Raw genomic sequence first — 19,156 nt, forward strand, 5'->3', positions numbered from 1 at the left:
AGTAGAAGAGAGTGAACACATAAATGGATAGCACTATATCAATGATTTTCATTGGTCAAGGTTATAAAATGATAAAGAAGAATTATGGATTAGAAGCTATATATCAAAAGGATTTAAAAGTAACAGTTAATTATAAGCTCTTACCTTTTTTCTTGCTTGAAAAATAAATAAATGTGATGCTGTCACTTGATTATCATTCATTTCTGTCCTATTAATGTTATAAATGTAAGGTCTGGAAGATTCATGACCTGTGCATATATAATACCGTTCATATATTACTTTAAGATGTTAGATTTGATAGTCATCAGTCACTCAATCAATAAGCATTTTTAAGTCCATAATACATGCCAATTGGGAATAAAAATAAATAGAATTTAATAATCTTTTTTTGAAAGGAATTTTCATTCTAACAGAGACAATATCACAAAAATATATAAGTAGCAATAAAATACTTAGAAAGAATAGAAAATAAATGATAGGTAGAAAGGAGAACAGTCTAGATATTCAGGAAACCTATTTTGTAGAAAGTACTTCTTATATTGCATCTTAAAAGAAGAAAGAGATAATTTAAAGAGAAACAGGTAAATAGGAAAAGAATCCCAGACAAGGTGGACAACTAGTAAAAAGTCCAGGAAACAAAAATGGAGCATTGAATCTGAGGAACATTAAGAAGATTAGTTAGTTCCTAGAATCTAGGAAGAGGAATAATAACTACTGAATCTTGATGGATTGGTTAGGGATAGGTTTTAAAGAACTTTAAAAACTAGATAAAGGAGTTTATAATGATCCTAGAGGCAAATACAGAGCCACTGAATTTAGTGACTAGATGAATGACAAGATCAGATATTTGCTTAAGTAACATCAACTTGATATGATATAATATGTCAATTACTTCTAAAATGACAAACTGCTGTATTTTTTAAAATGCAAAAACAAAACTATGCTAATTATTAAAAAAGAAAAATACAAGAGTTTCATAAAATCAAATTATTGTATTCATTAATCTAAGATTATTCTTGCTTTTCAAAATGAAAAAAGTCACAGAATTTACTGAACATTATTTTATCTGCTGTAATTATTGAAGTTCTATTGGTATTTCTTACAGGAAAGCCATTCAGTTTATCCCGTTAGTTAATTCTACACATGAAACCCTGGAATTGACAATTAACATCAGTAACCCTGTAAATTTTTTGTTGCATCAAAACAAAAAATCATTAGTAAGTATATCTGGAAAACATTTTAAACAATCTTTGTAATAATTTCTAGGAGAACACATAGAATTCAGAATAATATAGTATTAATTATTGTTTTATGACATACCAAATTTGTTTCAATTGGGATTAACCAAATTCTCAACAAAGCAAAACAAAAACATAGAAAATCACAGCATATTGGGGAAAATATTACACTGGGCAGTAGAAGAACTTGGTTCTCATCACTTTATTTTTAAACACTACTACCTATGTGACTTTCACTCTAAGCCTCATTATCTTAATTTATGAAATGAAGTGATCAAAGTAATCCATAGAGTTACTTCCAAATCTAAAAATAAGATTTTTGATCTGACTTATTCTTAATTAAGTGATCTTAGAGTCAGAGATAGAAATGATTCCTGAGGACATTTTATAGATGAGGAAACTGGAACCAAGAAAGGTTAAATGATTTACCCAGAGTCACAGAGATGGTGTTTGAGGCAGGATTTGAATCCATACACTTAGACTACAAATTAATTGGTTTTCCAATATTCTATATTTCCTTTCATTGAAATATTGTGACAAGGTCATAATATTTTTTAAATGTTTGAATGAAAAGAAAATTAGTTTTCTATTAAGTATCTACTTTGGTTGTAAGTTACTACTCTGCAAGAGGAATTCAAGTTAAAGACAACTACAAATCCCTATCCTCAAGATGCCCCAAATCTTGTTAAAATAGGGGTATGAAAGGTCTGAGGAGGATGGTAGTTATTTCTAGGTGGAAGAATCAGGCCAGGGGGTCAGGAAAACCTTCACAAAGGAGACAACAACTCAATTCATCTTCATAGAAAATGAAATTGTAACAAGCAAAGATATGAAAGAAAAATTCTATGCACAGGGATAGAGGCAGCGTGGGTGAATCAGACAAATATGTTTCTGAAGCATCATAATGACTTCTTTAATATCTGTTGTGAGGGGCTGAGAAAAACCCTAACACATTGTAATACTTGTGTCTGAGGCTTGCTTCTGATGTGCATGGTCTGGCTATATTTTGGGGACCTCTGAGTCACATATTGCTTTTGGAAACATTGATTCTAAAAATATTTCCTTCTGGGTAGCATCTTTCTTTTACAAATGCTGAGGTTTACCATTGACAAAAGTTACATCTTATAACTTCTTTTAACAAAGAATTGCATCTGAAACAAAATGCTTTTCATACAGTGGACAGTCTCTTCACCTTCAGTGCATCTCTGCCAGACCATTATATTTTGTCTTGACCTAATTGAGATTTCAACAAAAAAAAGTGAAGGAAAAGTTTTATTTTTATTTTATTTTTTATTTTTATTTTCCAACATCATCGCTTCATTCTGGAATCCCTTTATTTGAACCACATTCCCCTCTCCCTAGCATCTGTCATAGGATCTCTTCATTGTCCTCAATGGATCTGCTTTTTCTCTTGTTAGCTCCTACCACTGCTCTATCTCTGACTCCTAGAGCCAAGCTGCCAGCCAGCCTGGGTCTGCACAGTTCTGCCTCTCATGTTTTATTTCCTGGATCCGCTATAGATTCTTTTCTGACTTCCATAACTGAACCTTTTTCTAACAGTTGGTAGACATCATATTCCTCCAGAAGACTAATAGTAGTTAATCCAAGTGGATAGAGTATCCTAGAATTCAGAAATCAACCAGTCCCCCAGCCCTTTCTCTCTAATCCTGAAATTCTCAGAGTTCTCTGATGCTGCAGAATAGTCTCTTCTTCTATGATTTGAATGACTCTTTTCCTTTTCTAGCTAGTTAACAATGAGTCAAGTTCAGTTACCTCCTTTTTCTCCTCTAGCAGTCTGATTGGTATGACTACTTATGTAGAGAGCCATTCCTACTGAGCTTAGATTAGAAGGATGCCTTCCACTAGCCTCCCTTGTAGTGGTTTCTGACTTTCTCCAAGTCAGTTCAACCAGGCTATTCAAACCACACTGGACCTAATTGCTTTACAATCTCTGAAAGGGAGCAGCGTAGATATTGTAACATGCTGCTCTCCAATTTTAGGTAATAACATAAAGGAAAAAGAAGGTTACTTGTTTTCAGTTCATTGTGAAAACATGTCTTTTATTCTTGGAATTAATTTTGAATTCATTGTGCTTACAACATAAAATGATGCTGTGACAAGTAACAGGAAATGAACAAGATTAAAATTAAACATAATATTAGTCTTATCAATGTTTTAAGTCAGCTTATGAAACTAAGCGTAGCTTCTTTTTATAAAGTTCATAGCACCCTCTTGCTATTTTCTGAAGAATAAATGCACTGTGACTACCAGTAAATATTGTTTACTGCAGTATATTTTATCAAATTTTAGGCGACCATACATTCTGAGAGAGGAGAATAGGAATGGTTGAAAATATTAATCAACATTATCATTACAAAGAATGTATTGACTTATACACGCAAATAAAGAGAGAGATGGAGAGGGAGAGGGAGAGGGAGAGGGAGAGGGAGAGGGAGAGGGAGAGGGAGAGGGAGAGGGAGAGGGAGAGGGAGAGGGAGAGGGAGAGAGACCTTAAGGTACTGATTTCTTCCTTTTGCTTTTCGCAGCTGGTTGTACCTCCTTATTCCACTACTGAAATGCCTATCCAGTTTTATCCTTCTGCTCTTGGAAGAGCCAAACATCAAGCTTCAATCATCTTGCATTGTAGACAGGTATCCCTAAAATACCACAATTTCTAAATGATGGAATGTTAAAATGTGATAAATTTTTCAGACCATGAAATTGTTTTCAGAGTCGTAAATCAGAGATTTAGAATGAAAACAGACAACATTGTTGATGAACATCTCTTTTCTATCTTCAATGTTACTATTCAAGTTGTTTAACTTGATATCTAAAATTGCATTGATAAGTTGGTGAACATAACATCATGAATGCTTTGATCTATCATCTGTCCATTTCATCCTGAAATGTCTGGGATCCTAGAATATTGAAGCAATCTTTTTAACTACTGGACAACTGAATTAACATTTTACTTTAGTTGAGATTATCTTTGGTCTTAAATGATTCATGCATTGATTTTTTATTTTGGTTTTGTTTCCCTCAGTTTTAAAAGGGTAAAAAAATATGTAGAACTAGATCACCCTTATTTTGATCTACTTCAAGTAAAACAATTAAAAACACTATGCCATTTTTTTTCAATCAAAAAGCAGAGGTGCTATTGTGTCCTGAGTGGATACCATAACATCATTGTATAGGTGGGGCATGGCAGTAATGTTTTCTTTCTAGAAATGTCATTTATTTTTTCTTTCCTCTTTGTCCTATCAGAATTCATAATAGTCTGACACATTTACAATGATCTGAGCATAGCAATGGGAAAATGAAATTTGTTACCAAAAATAATGAAAGTCAAAATGAGTACTAGATTTAAACATAAAGGGTGCTATAATAAGCAAATTAAAAAAGCAAGGAATAGTCTAACTGAGACATCTATGGAGAAGGGATGAATTCATAATTAAGCAAGAGATATTATTATTAAATATAAAATAAATCACTTTGATTATATTAAATAAAAATACTTTTGCATAAATAAAACCAATGCAAACAAGATTAGAAGGAAAGCAGAAAGCTGGGAAATAATCTTTACAGTAAGGTCTCTGATAAAGGCCTCATTTCTTAATTATATAAAGAATTGAGTCAAATTTATAGAATATAATTCATTTTCCAATTCGTGAATGGTCAAAGAATTTGGCTGGCAATTTTTAGGTGAAGAAATCAAAGCTATCTATAGTCAAATGAAGTGTTCTAAATAGCTTTTGATTAGATAAATGAAAATTAAAACAACCACCAGGTACCACTTGATCAGCAAATGTGACAAAAAAGGGAAAATGATAACTGTTGGAGAAGATATGAGAAAATTGAGACACTTGGTGAAATTGTAAACTAATCCAGCCATTCTGGTGAGCAATTTCAAACTATGTTGAAAAGACAACCAAACTATGCATCCCCTTTGATCCAGTAATACCACTATTAGGCCTGTACCCCAAAGAGATCATGCAAAAAAAGGAAAAAGACCTATAAATGTGCAAAAATATTCTTAGCAGTCCTTTTTGTGGTGGTAAACTGTTGGAAATTGAGAGGATGCCCATCATAAGGGAATGGCTGAACAATTTGTGAATATGAATATAATGGAATGCATTATGCATTAAGAAATGTTGAGCAGGCAGATTTCATGAAAACCTGGAAAGGCTCATATGAACTGAGTGGAGTAAGTAGAACCAGGAGAACATTATACACACTACTCGTAATGGTGAATGATGATCAACTATGAATGACTTAGCTCTTCTCAGCAACACAATGATCCAAGACAAATATAAAGGATGCTGGGAAATGCTATCCACATAAAGAAATCATGGACTCTAAACGCAGATAGAAGCATACTTTTTTTCACTTTATTTTATGCCTGATTTTTTCTTTTTTCATATCTATGATTAATATGGAAGTATATTTGACATAATTTCAGGAAAAGAGGAAGAGGGAGAGGTAGAAAAATTTGGATCTCAAAATCTTATAAATATGCATGCTAAAAATTTCTTCATATATCATTGGGAAAAATAAAATACTATTTAAAAAACACCCCAAAACCTCTACAATCTGTCTATACAGAGTGGGAAGTGACTTTAAGAGTCATCCAGTTCAATTATCTAATTTTACAAATGGGGTAGAGAAGTGAGGAGATTATCCTAGGTGACTCAGTCAAGATGATAGAACTGGAATTGGAGCATAGGATCTTTACCTCCAAATCCTTAGCCCCCCCTTTTTTTTACTGTACCTCATTCTTTCCAAAGACTAATCATCCTCTAATACTCCAGATTTGTTCCCTCCTTGAGGTGACTACTCTGGCAAAAATGCCAACACAATTCAGCTCTGCCTGCCCCTCTTTTGTGACTTTTATCACATCCTCCTATGCATTCACCAGTGGGGTATCCTCCTGCTGGACTGTCAACATCATTTGAGTTCTGTTGTGCTTGCAATAATAATCAAAAACAGAGATTTATCACATGAGTAGAAAAAAAGATAAAGTGAGTTTATTTTATTTTAACAAAAAATACATTTGGGAAATACTGTTTTTTTTTTCAAGTGGATGTATTTAGAGACACTTTACCTTATCCTTTAAGTGGAAATTATTTTTTTCCTCTCAGATCAAAATGATTTGTATTCAAAGAGAGTTCACCTAGGCAAGACACCTATTATCTGCTTTGAACTTAAGAGCTCAGAGAGGACAAGCCTGTAAATTAAAAGTTAAATTCTTCATCAAATACAAAAGCAACAAAACAAGTAAATAATACACTTAAGCCTTTCATGAACCAATTGATCCTTGAAACTTGATTTCTGTCATCCTGCACATCTGCTTTCAAATAATGGTGAATCACCAGGGTTTTGTGTGCACCTCTACTTTGATCAATAACTCATCCTTTCTTGCTTTGTTCAGACCCCCTCAACCTTTACAGTGCATTACTCTAACCTTTGTGATTTTCATTTGCCCTTTTCATCACTGAATAATTTCACTTTGGCCATTTTATTCAATTTCTTTGATTGCTATCCTCTGCAAACTGATATCAATTCATCGAAAGACAATAATTGTGTGAATATTTCAAAACATATATTTAAGGATTTCTTTCATTTTTTAAAAGATATGTTCTGAGTTTATTCTAGATGTAACATTTTGGATAACTTTTAACCTACCAAAAAATAAAGTACAAACTCCACCAAAACCATGCATTGATTTTTCTCCCTGGATTTCACTGATTAAATGTATCTTTGCTGACACTTTAAACCATCTCATTGCTGAGTAGCTGACTAATCTAAAATCAACTAATGGCAGTGCTTATGGTATAAACTCTAACTGTTCCTGATTGTGTCTCATTGCTGAATTGAGAGAAATTGGTATGGGTTATTATTTGCTTCATTTGTTTCTGGTTTGGATCCCTGGAGAGTTCTACACATTGAATAACCAACTTCAGGCTGTAGTCACTTGACTACAGTTTTTGAATCTTAAAATTAATTTTGTTGGGACATCATAACTGAAGTGGCAGCTTTGTTATATGTTCAGGTAGTAAACTTAGGCTAGAATAGCAGGCATTCTTAATGCAATAGAATTTTAATGTAGTGAGATGAGGTTAGTCGAAAGGCATAATAAAAGTGGAATTCTAGCTGGTTCTTCCATTAGAATATATTAACTATCATGCGCTGAGATGGGATTTTCTGCATCATTAATCAGTTTTCTTCTTAAGCATGGTCATTCTTCACCTCAATTTCCCTTGGTTTCTTTATCTTAAGGTCAGTAGATCAAAAATGAAAGAAGAATATTTAAAATCAGTGAGGCTTTTAAAACCCAGCATGAATCAATGATCATTGAAATCTGCATCTATGGAAAGCTCCACTGATTCCTACCAATTCTTATGGCCCCTATGGCTCTGCTCAATGTGCAAACCAAATTTTTTCTCTATTACCTCTAGCCCATTTCATCTTTTATAAGGATTCTAATGAGAACTTTAAAGGTTCCAGTGCCATTCTTAGAGAAGCATTAAGATGAGATAAAATATGCTCTTTATTTTTATAAAAATACACACATTATATATATATATGCAATAAATGTAGATGCATATATAAAATATACACATATTATGCATACATATACACATAGTTTTCTTTGATTTCCTCCTATACTCTCAAATGATAATGTTATTAATTCAAGAGACATCTGTTTTAGTTGAGAGTTTTGTAAGATATCATATTTTTAATGCAGTGATACTTAAGAGTTGTGGAATTTAATAGTTTAATTGAACTTTTCAATACAATTTAACTTAGTTATGTTGAATTTTCCACCATCAAAGATTATTTGGTGAAGCAGAAAACGTATTCACAAGTAAATATGGGAATATTAAAGATATTCCTATATTTTTGGATCACCTAATGGACATTTGATCTCCATTCTGGCTTTTAAGATGATGGCCTTAGAGACTGAGAAATCTATTGTTAGTTTTTGTTAGTAGTTTAGAAATTTTAAAACACAAGACTGGAAATTCTAAAGGAGACTTACATCTCTATAAAAGTCATATCTCTGCATGTGTTTTTTTTGCTGACTTATTTGCCAGATTATTCTATTGTTGTTTAATTGATTGATTTAGTCAGTCAATTATTAATTATATATTTATTATAGGAGACAGTATTTGTGTATTGAGTACAGAGTGATACTTAGATAGAGTCATGGTACTTTAGGATACCTTTGGATCATATATCAGAATAAATTAAAAAAAAAACAGAGATCTGAGTCTTTTGAAAATCATATACCTAAATTTTCCCCATGTCCACATTAAAGGTGCCCAAATACCATTGCCGTAGTGACCATTGTAACTAAACAAAGAAAACTCATTGCAACGGAGGGTGAGAAATAATATCAGATTTAACAATTGTTTTCACTTTCTATAAGGTAAAAGCCTCTTTTTAAAGTCTTGTAATACAATTCTCATCCTCACATTTGCCATCACATTTGGCATCAGGTTCTAGCTTTTGGAAGCTACATGCAGGGTTTATGACTCAGTTTGTTACATGACTTAATTAAAAAAAGCCTTGAGCAGAAATACAAGGTTTTCTATTTAGAGTTTCTCTTTTATGTTGTCATAAATAGCCTTATGTGCTTTAAAAAGTGCTAGAGGTTTGAATATTGGCAGTTAGTCTCCTTTTCTCCTCAGTGGGAAAACTTATCAATTGATTTTTAGTGAAGTACAGTAATGCCTAGAAAAAAGATAAAACAGTTTGGATGGACATATAATGAATACCAAATCTCAGTTGCAAAAATGGGAATATACTGTGAATTTAAAGTGTGAAAAAGTGATTCATTAGTCTAAATATGTCAAACTTGTTTTTATTTTATTTTTAACAGCTTGACGAATGGGTATTTCATCTGTCTGGAATAGGGCTCATTCCTCTACCCCTGAAACCGGTGACTATATGTACATATATTGGTCGGCATTTATCTGTAATTATACCTTTCCGGAACCCTACTACTGAACACCTTCTTGTCACTATCCTATTAAAAGGTGAGTTATTGAATCCCCCTCCTTTTTAATCATACTAATACTAATCAAATTAAATTGATTACTTTTTTTTTACTGTTATTTAGTGGATTAGTGATTTCCAAATCTTTGTGAATCCCTTCGGGATTTTTTTGGCAAGCATAACAAAACAAACCTGGAGTGGATGCCATTTGTTTCTTTAATTCATTTTACAGATGAAGAAATTGAAGCCAAAAAGGTTGTTACTTGCCCTGGATCAGTCAGATAGTATCTGAGGTAAAATTTGAACTCAGATCCTCCTTACTACAGGGCCAACACTGTATTGTGCCAACTAATTGTGCAGCTCATAAAATGCCCATTTAGTCCAGAAATCAATGCAAACTGGAGTTAGAAAATCTTAGAGACTATTTATTCCAACTGTCTGATTTTAGAAATGAGGAACTAGAGCTATGAAAGGTGAATTGAATTTTCTAAGATAATACTAGTAGTTAATGTCAAAACTAGGATTATAATTTGTCTCATTTTTTTTAACTGCTCATGGTGGCCAGTTTTGTTTTTTTTTTTTAGTTTTTGCTAGGCAATGGGGTTAAGTGGCTTGCCCAAGGCCACACAGCTAGGTAATTATTAAATGTCTGAGGTCGGATTTGAACTCAGGTCTTCCTAACTTCAGGGCCAGTGCTCAATCCACTGCACCATCTAGCCCACCCAGTGGCTTTATTTTTACATACCATGTGCCTCTCTGTTGATTTCTATCCATTGTGCCACCTAGCAACCCCCATGGTGGCCATTTTTGATAGTACGAATATTTGAATTTCTAATTCCAGATATATTTTAATGAACTTTCAAATCAATAACACAAGTCTAGAGGGCAGAAACTGGGGTTCCAGGCAAGGTTTGAAGATTGGATCCCACTTCTTCCCTTTGAGGACAAAGAACAAATCTAATTTTTCTTCCATATGACAAATCTTTAAATTTTGTTGACAAAGCAATCATATATCCCCTTTCTCTTCTCCAACTTAGGCATTCCCTGTTCCTTTAAACAACTTTTTTTTTTGACATGAACTTTAGACTCCTGGTTGCCTTCATCTAGACACTTTCCAAATGTATTAATGACCTTTTTAAATTAATGAAATTTGCAATTGAATGTGATATTTCAGATGAGGTCTGACAAGAGCAAAGGGTAATAGGACTGTCACTTTCTTGTTATCTTTTTCTCAATGCAGCCACATATGTTATTAAATTTTTGGTTACCACATCACATTGCTAATCCATGTTATGATTGCAGTTCAAAAAAATCACAAAATCTTTATTTGGTACTCCCTCAACCTATAATAATGGATTCGATTTATTATTTGAGTGTAAGCATTTAAATTTACTTTCATTAAATTTCATTTTGATAGATTTTAGTCTAATGCTCAAACTTTAAAAGATCTTTCAGAGTTCTACCTCTTCCAAACCAATGTGTTAGCTATCTTTTCCAACTTTGTGTCATCTGCAATATAATGAAGATGTCATCTATTCCTTTAATCATATTATTGATAATTAGAAGACAATTATTGTAAAAATATCACAAGGTGGAGTTTAGATCCCTGGGGTGCTGGGCTGGATATCTCTAGCCCCATTAACAATGAACCATTAACAATTACTATTTGAAACTGTTTTCCCATCTGTTCTGAGTTCCACTAATTGTATTATTGCCCAGTTCACACCTCTCCATATTCTCCACAAGATAAGTATTTGTCTAATGTTTTACTAAAATCTAGGTAATTTATGTCTATGGCAATCAAAAAGGAAATAAAGGAGTCCGGCATGCTCTATTCTTGAAATCATGTTAATTCTTTATAATGACTACTTTTCTTTCAAGAGGTTCACCTGTTTTCCTCTAACAATACTATTCTAACTCAGGTCTTACTAAGCCTAGTACAATGGTTAATATTTGGGTCTAGAATAAAATGAGACATATGTTATCAATATAATATTTTGCAAGAAGGCAGTTTACTTAACAACAACATGGAAAGGATATTTACCAAAGATATTGCATTGAGAAAGTTGGACTTTACTTCATTGCTATATTTGAAATACTTTTCAGAGAAATGGTTTAACACTTTATGCATTAGGGAACTAATCAAAACTCAGAAGAAGCAATTGCTTGTTGTACTTGGATTTTTTGCTTTAGGACAATGGTCTTCAAAGTGGAGACCCCCAATCTCCATGGTATTAGAGGAGACATCCTTGCATTACCTAAAGGAGTACATAATTAGTCAATTGAAGGATAAGAAGATAGGTTTCATCTCACTTTTCTTGTTTTCCCTGGGGATCTAGTTCAGTTGTTTAGTCTTTGGATCAGAACAAAATAAAACAGTCATAAATCACTGACAATTTTACAGAAGAAAATTCTTATAGTCATCACCTTGGAAAGCCATTTAACAGAGATGCAATCCTAGCTCATCTGAACATAATTCCTTTCATCTCAGTACAGAGATATGTCTGGTCAAGTGTGTTGACCTGATTCATCAAATTTTGGGATTTTTATGTTTCATGCATTTTGGGATTTTTATGTTTCAGCAACCAGGAAAGTACATCAAAGACAGGAACATTAGTTTCTTCACCCAATTAAATCTAAAGAATTGTTTCATTGGGAAAAAGCAAATTAGCAAACAAAAATCTTTCAGAAAAGAACCAGTCAGAAATTTTCCAGTTTTAATAGATATTGTTCCTAAAAAAAAGTCCATTTACCAGAAATTAAAGTAAATTTTCCCTAGTTTATAATTTTCAAATTCTCTTCCCCTCTTGAAAAATCAGGACATTTTTTGTCTCTAATTTGTTAATACTTCTCTATTTCCATGATTATTAAGATATTGCTGACAATATTTCAGCAATCACTACTGCCAACTATTTTAGTACGCCAAATTTTTGTTAATTTGAGTTGGATGGCCTGATTAATCAGGAGCAATTAGGTAATGTCTTATTATCTCATTAATTATTTTTAATATGAATTCTCTGATAGTCATTTGGTTATTTTCAGTGCAAAAGAAATAAATAACAGTTGAAGATGTATATTTCAATCATTGCTAAAGATTATCATTATTCCATATAATTCCTTCTTTGATTTTCTTTCTTTTCCAATAAAGCATAAAAATAAACTCTCACAACACTCACTATTATGTCTCTTCATGGTATTGAGATAGCCCTAGGTACTCTGTTCTGGTGACAGACTAAGTCTGTTTTCTTAGGACCAGCTTATTTAAATATAGAGAAACTCATAACTAACCATTAGGTCACTGATAGTATTTTTTCCACTTTCATTGAAATATGTGAAACAGAAAATTACTCAAGTGTTATCAATTCCCTTTCATTTTCCCAATGGCAGAGAAGTAACATATTGGACTGAGGGTACTAAAAATCATGATGGTTTTATATCATTGAAAAGGAAGGTCTAAATATTGTGAAGGAAAATCTCAAATTAATGAGCTCTCAAGTACACATGAGTATTTTGAGAGGACAGCTTAAAAAAAATTGCCCTTACTCTCCCTTGCAAATCTCAGCTCATTTTGAGGTTTAACTCACCTTATTTTAAGAATCTTGCCATCCTTTTATATTGTGTTACCTGACCTTGCTTCTGCCTTCTGTATATTTCTTTTAAAATCAAAGTTGGTTGATGAGTTCACTGTGCATCCATATCAACAATTTTATTCCAGTGACAATTTTTTCCTCCTCATTAGAATTCCTTCCCACAGGCTCGTGTCTTACTTTGAGTATTGTGTTGAGCTTTGGGATGCCCCAGTTTTGGGGCATTTAAAGAACATGCCAGGGAGAGTCACTGGGATTGCTGAAAATGCCTCTTTATGTATTTTTAGAATTGAGGACTTTGGAGAAGATAAGACTTATGGGGGAGGGGGAGAGAGATGTAAATGTAATTGTTGCCTAATGGAGGACAATATTATGGAAAATAATTAATAGAAATTACAGAGAACCAGCTTGAGTTTCAATTTAAGAAAATTTCCTAGGAATTATAGTTGTTCCAAGGTAGACTGGGAGTCCTTGGAAGGAGTGGGGTTTCCTTCCTATTGAGTATTCCAGCTGCTTAAAGATAAAATATGGGCTGTATGACTCATTGTCATTTTGTAGAGGAGAATCTTCTTCCAGTTTGGGTTGGACGAGATGTCCTCTGCAAGCCCTTTTAATTATGGCATTGTATTATTCAATAACGAAAGAACATTGAAAGAAGCACTGCTTGCATGTTATCTCTCTCATTAATATGTGAGTTTCTTTGGATTTTTGAGATTATCTTTTGTCTTGTATTATATTCTCAGTGCTTGGCATAATGTCTTGCATTGTTGTGATAAAAATCTGTAATAAAAAGAATCTGAGATACAAGGTTCTAAGCAAGATGAACTTATTGCAAAGATGAGCAATTGCCAATTAAACAAAAAAGATAAATGACTTAAATAGCCAAAGATGCTACTCACAATCAGAGCAGTTTTTTAAGCAGTTGATTACATAAGATCCATGAAAACTAATAGTGATTGGTTTACAGTAGAGGACTAGATTTTGCTAATTCTTTCTGACTTTTAAGAAGGATCTCTAGAATCTATAGCAAGGAAGAAAACACAGTTGAACATCACCCTTTGGAAAGTGACATATACCATTTAATGAGAAGTTCTCAGTGCTAGGCAAAATATCTCCTGATTGTCTTCTCTTCTCTTCCATTAATCTTCCTTGTCTGCCTCATGAGACATGACCAAATTGTAACCCTTAAAATTATGAAGCCTAAACTCTTACAAACTCTAATATTGAGACCTATTAGATTAAATTCAAATCCATCTATGAGTATCAATTGCAGTGATTAACTACAAATCTTAATTAGGCAATAATCAGTAAGTTTCACAGCACAAAATAAGTGCTTGGTAAATATTTATTGCTGTATTGATAATATATATATATATATATATATATATATATATATATATATGAAGTTTTGCTGTTGCCTGATCTCATCATACTTTTTAGAGATATAGGTGGAATTATTATTGTGATAGTAGGTCATCTGAGAAGAAAATGTCAGAAACATTATATTTATCTTTGGAACTATTTTCAAAGTCATATCATTTTATATTTAGGGTGGTCTAATATAGTGCTTGACATGTAATGGATTCTTTAGGAGTCACAAAAAAAACTCTGAAAACAGCTGTCTAGTCTAGGATCATTTGAATTAAAGTTAACAAAATAAGGAAGAATTTTCTCAATTTTTAAAGCTTATCTAGAACTATGTTTTCAAAAACAGATCCTCAATTTTTTCAGGGGTAATTTTCCTAGGAAATGGGTCCAAAGTTATAAAAAAGGCAAATGTTGATACATTGAATCTATAGAAAATAGAGGGTTAGGTTCCTTCAGTCACCAAAAAATTTAATCTTTATTAGAAATTGCTGAAAGTACACCTTTTTTACATACAGTTCTTTATAACAAAACATGAATTCTAGTAATATGCACTTCTAATGCAGAAACCATGAAATAAGTCATAAAATTCAATACACAAAATAAAATTGATAGCATTTAATATGTTTTTCTCATTAGTAATTCATAGAATTGGACCTTTTGTTCCAGAATTTCAATTAAAAAAACAAACACTGATTTCAAACAATATTTATTTTTCATAATATGAGATCTACATTACCATAAATACTGTACAACAAATAAAATCCTTAAAATTAAAACATTTTAGAACCTGAACCTTATTTTTCATTCCGTCATTTAGTAGTTTGAGGGCATTGTACATTATACTGCATTGCTATAAACCTCTCTACCTTGGCTATTACCTTGAAACCAAGGGAGATATTGCTGGACCTTAGTCACTGCTGTCAGAAGTCACTGAGATTGACTAGGTCTCGATATCACCTCCAATATAATGCCATTCACAGTTGGTGGTTGGTGTGGGAGATGATGGAAGACACAACAACTTCTAGCACCAAATGAGATCCTTAAGCATCTCAGTATGTAAGAGCATAGCAGAGGCAAGTTGATGCTAAACACTGGGACTATGATCAATGATGGAACTGGAAGCCTTGATGTCTCTAGCCTGTTGCTTGATTATGTCAAATCACCCTTCAAGCTTGGAAACTGTGAGTAGCACAATCATTTTTTTTCTCTCCTGGGCATAGCTATGAATGGGCATGACTGACAGTTTTGAAAAATGTAAATGAGATTAGTAATAAATCACCCAAATACTTGAAGTTTTGTATGTTAATCATGTAATCACATAGAGGTTATGACCATTTTGATATAAGTTGTAATATTTGAAAGGAAAGGTCTTTGTTACAAAAGGGCTTTCTGTGATCTCTAAGATCTCTTTCAAGTTTAAATTCAGTAAGTATCTGATTTTGAAGTAACTCCTTGGACCACTGAGGATCAGAGGTTTTGGTAGTGAGAAGGGACCATGGCTATTTGCAAATAAAGGGATACCATGATATAATGAAACTATTTGGGCTTTTGAAGAGGAATGAAGGAGAAAATGTGAAATTTATGTCACTTCTTTTTGTCATCTTATTCTTCTTGATTGTGGCTCAGCAATAAATGCTGCAGAGATGAAAATTTTTGAGTCTTGGAGAGTCAGAGAAAGCAGTGTGGAGGATATGGAGGACGGAATTAGTGCAATTGAAAGAATGGGGAAAGAGGGAGCTCATCACTCTTGTTTCATTTATTTTTTTAAGCAAAAATACATCTTTATTTTTATTAGCCTTAAGTATGCTTTGTAATTCTATACAAATCAACAAAACCACAATTCTAAGATAGAGTCAGCTAGGTGGTAAAGTGGATAGAGATACTGAGTCTAGGGACAATAAGACCTGAGTTAAATGCATAATATAGTTTTAATATCTTTTAATGTTATTTTGCTTTCATCATTTTTGAGACTCCATCCAGCCTTGGAACCCCCATAAAATCAACCTCATTAAATAACATTATTTTATTAGATAGTAACAAAGCATTAATTCCCAAGAAAAATGAGTTGCTGCTCCCTGAAATTTGCCTAATATCACAAATCACAAATATCACAAACACTTTCAGAATAACTGCTATTATTTTTCTTATGAAATCATTTAAAGAGGAAACAAAATGTAATAATATAGGTTATCTTTGGAAGAGTTACATGGAATTTACTTGGCTATTATATCTTATGCGGAATTAGTCCTAACTGTTCTGAAAATTTATTGCCATTAACTATTAATGGAGTCATTCAGAAATTTAGTGTTCTTATACATGACATTTTAACATGTTTAGTGGCCCAAGTCATTTAACAAATGGCTATCTTAATGGCAGGTTTTTACTAACTCCATAAATAAAGGTATAAACCATGCTAAGTCCCAGCAGTGCCAGTTTTTCTCTCATAATGATGACAGACATTTAATTTATAGACTTTGAGCTTTGAAATTTTGTTCAACCACCCTAATATGTAAATAAATTGAGAGAGAGAGAAGGGCATAAACAAAATCAAAACCCAAGGTGATTTTTTTTATGTTAAAAATGTTCAGTTTAATCCATTGTTAAACTTTTTAACAAAGAAGGGAGTAAATTGAGATGAAATAAATCTGCAAAGAAGAGAACTCTATTATATATATATATATATATATATATATATATATATATATATATGTATGTATGTATATGTCAGCATTTTCCATGGGACTGAAAGAAAGGAAAGATTGCTCCATATCTCATACCAAACATGCCTCGAGGACTGGTGCTCTATCCATTGTACCACCTAGCTGCCCCTAAGTAAGAATAATTATAGATCAAGAATGAGAGATCACAGATGGACAGTTCAAGTGCTAAATTAGTTATTCACAATATTAAAATAATCAAAGGCTAACAATATGTTTAGTGAGTCTTTTTATGGAGTATTTATTGAAAAAAACAAAAGAAATATTAATAAAATCAGAAAGCTCTAGAGCTTAAAAATCTACACCAGTCTGTGGAGAGTACTTAGAGCAGTGAAATCATAGTTACATTTGAGTAGCTTGAATATGGAAATATACTAAAATAATGAATAAAATTGTTTCAAAAATTATCTATGGATATTCTATAATTTACTCTGCCCCTCATCTTCATTAAGCCTGAACAGAATTTGGTATAATGAGCAGAGAACATAAAATATAAACCACATGCTCAATAGTTCACTTAATTCCACTTTGACCACTGCAATTTCTCTTTTAGGTCACTAGGCTGTAATTATTTATGCTATCCTAGTAGTAAAAGCCTAACTTTTGATATGTAGGTCTGATTCCTAGCATGGAGTTGCTTAATAATATTTCCTTTGGCTCATTTCCTTCTCATCTCCACAAGTTAGATATGAAAGTTATGGGAAAGTCCTCTTGGTATCTTGCTTCTAGTATATTCATTTTACTCATTTGTTAGCAAGCCAAGTGTCTTGATATCATTGGAACATAATAAATATTTATTTATGAAATAAAGGAAAATGGAAGCAATATAATGTTATCCTAAACAGCATTTCTGTTGAGTATAACCCTCTTTCCTTCCTATCATTAGCATTTTGGTCTCAATTTCATCCAAGCTTTCATAAAATAAATAGGAAAAATTCTTGACAATTTCTCTTTGAAGTTGGAAATGGGAATCAGAAAAATTAGTGAAGTCATCAGCATTTTTGCTTGAATTAGCAACCATTCTCATTTGGCAGTTATTTTCATTTGGCACTTGTTCTTAGTTTCTTGCCAATAGGGAAGCTTCATATCTATCCTGACTAATTCCATAGCTGTAAGGCTACTTTCGGCTCCTCCAATTTTTACTTCTTTCTTCCTTTTATTTTATCTTCAAATATTCTTTCTTGGTACCTAACTGAAGACTAGGCTTCAGTACACAATTTCTGAGAAATAAAATCTCCTACTATTTCTATGTTCTGTACCTATTTGGGAAACACTGCCCAGATATTCATTATCTCCCCCTCCCCATAAAGGGACTGAATTGGGGGGCGGATAAGAATGGTTCATGAAGTTTTCTATTATTTTTGCATTGTAGCTGAGATAAAATCTTTTTTGGCTTTTTACCTCAAGACTAGTAAATCCATGGGTTCACTGATATGTTTACTTCCTCCAGTTAGGCAGACCTCAGATTATATATGCCTGTTCATTTTCACTTTGTGGAATCCCACATCTAGTTGGTGGGATAATTGTTATTGTAGTTTCTCCTCCTCCTCCTCATTATTATTTGCCATTTTATGGATACTAGTGTAACATATAGGACAGCCATAGATTTTCATCACTATTTCCAAATAACTTGTTCATCTTTTTTATCATACATTTCTCTGATGACATCATTTGCGGTTTCTCCTTTATAATTCATAATTTATGCTTTTAACCTGCTCACATTTAACATACATCCCTCATTGTCCTTTGATTGATCCTGGAATTCATTCTTCAGAATCTTTGGTAATTGATGTCTCACACATATAGAACACTTCTACAACTATTGTTATAAAATCCATGTATGTGTATGTGTGTGAATGTGTGTATGTACATGTATTCTTTGTTTCAAAAAGAAGTTTAAAGTCATTAAAATTTTTTTCCCATCATAGCCTACTTCCTTTTTCTTACTCAGTTCTGGGCCAATTTCACTAGACATTGTCAATGACTTTTAATTTAAATTTTCTTGGTCATTTTGGTCATGTGAAAGAAAAAACTATTATTACATATAGTTTTATACTTATCAATCAGAAATAATTTTTATTAATCTAAACTTAAACATTTCTAATTTAAAGAGAGAAAATACCCATCTGGCATAGTTTACCACTCTCAGACTAAATTCTTCCCCTCACTTGCCATTTCCTCAGGTATATCTTTCTTCCCAAGACAATTTTCAGCAATATATATATATATATATATATATATATATATA

General features: G+C 32.6%; 1 protein-coding gene across 1 annotated transcript in view; it reads left to right on the top strand.

Annotated features, from left to right (window-relative positions):
- Positions 1 to 19,156, top strand: part of CFAP47 (cilia and flagella associated protein 47) — a 931,170-nt gene that overhangs the window by 633,469 nt on the left and 278,545 nt on the right. Inside the window, exons 49-51 of the mRNA XM_074210630.1 lie at positions 1,106 to 1,217; positions 3,785 to 3,889; positions 9,121 to 9,277. Of these exons, the coding sequence (XP_074066731.1) occupies positions 1,106 to 1,217; positions 3,785 to 3,889; positions 9,121 to 9,277 (374 nt within the window). The remainder of the gene's footprint in view (positions 1 to 1,105; positions 1,218 to 3,784; positions 3,890 to 9,120; positions 9,278 to 19,156) is intronic.

The sequence above is a fragment of the Macrotis lagotis genome, chromosome 1 (genome assembly GCF_037893015.1).
Source record: "Macrotis lagotis isolate mMagLag1 chromosome 1, bilby.v1.9.chrom.fasta, whole genome shotgun sequence".
Taxonomy (NCBI): Eukaryota; Metazoa; Chordata; class Mammalia; order Peramelemorphia; family Peramelidae; genus Macrotis; species Macrotis lagotis.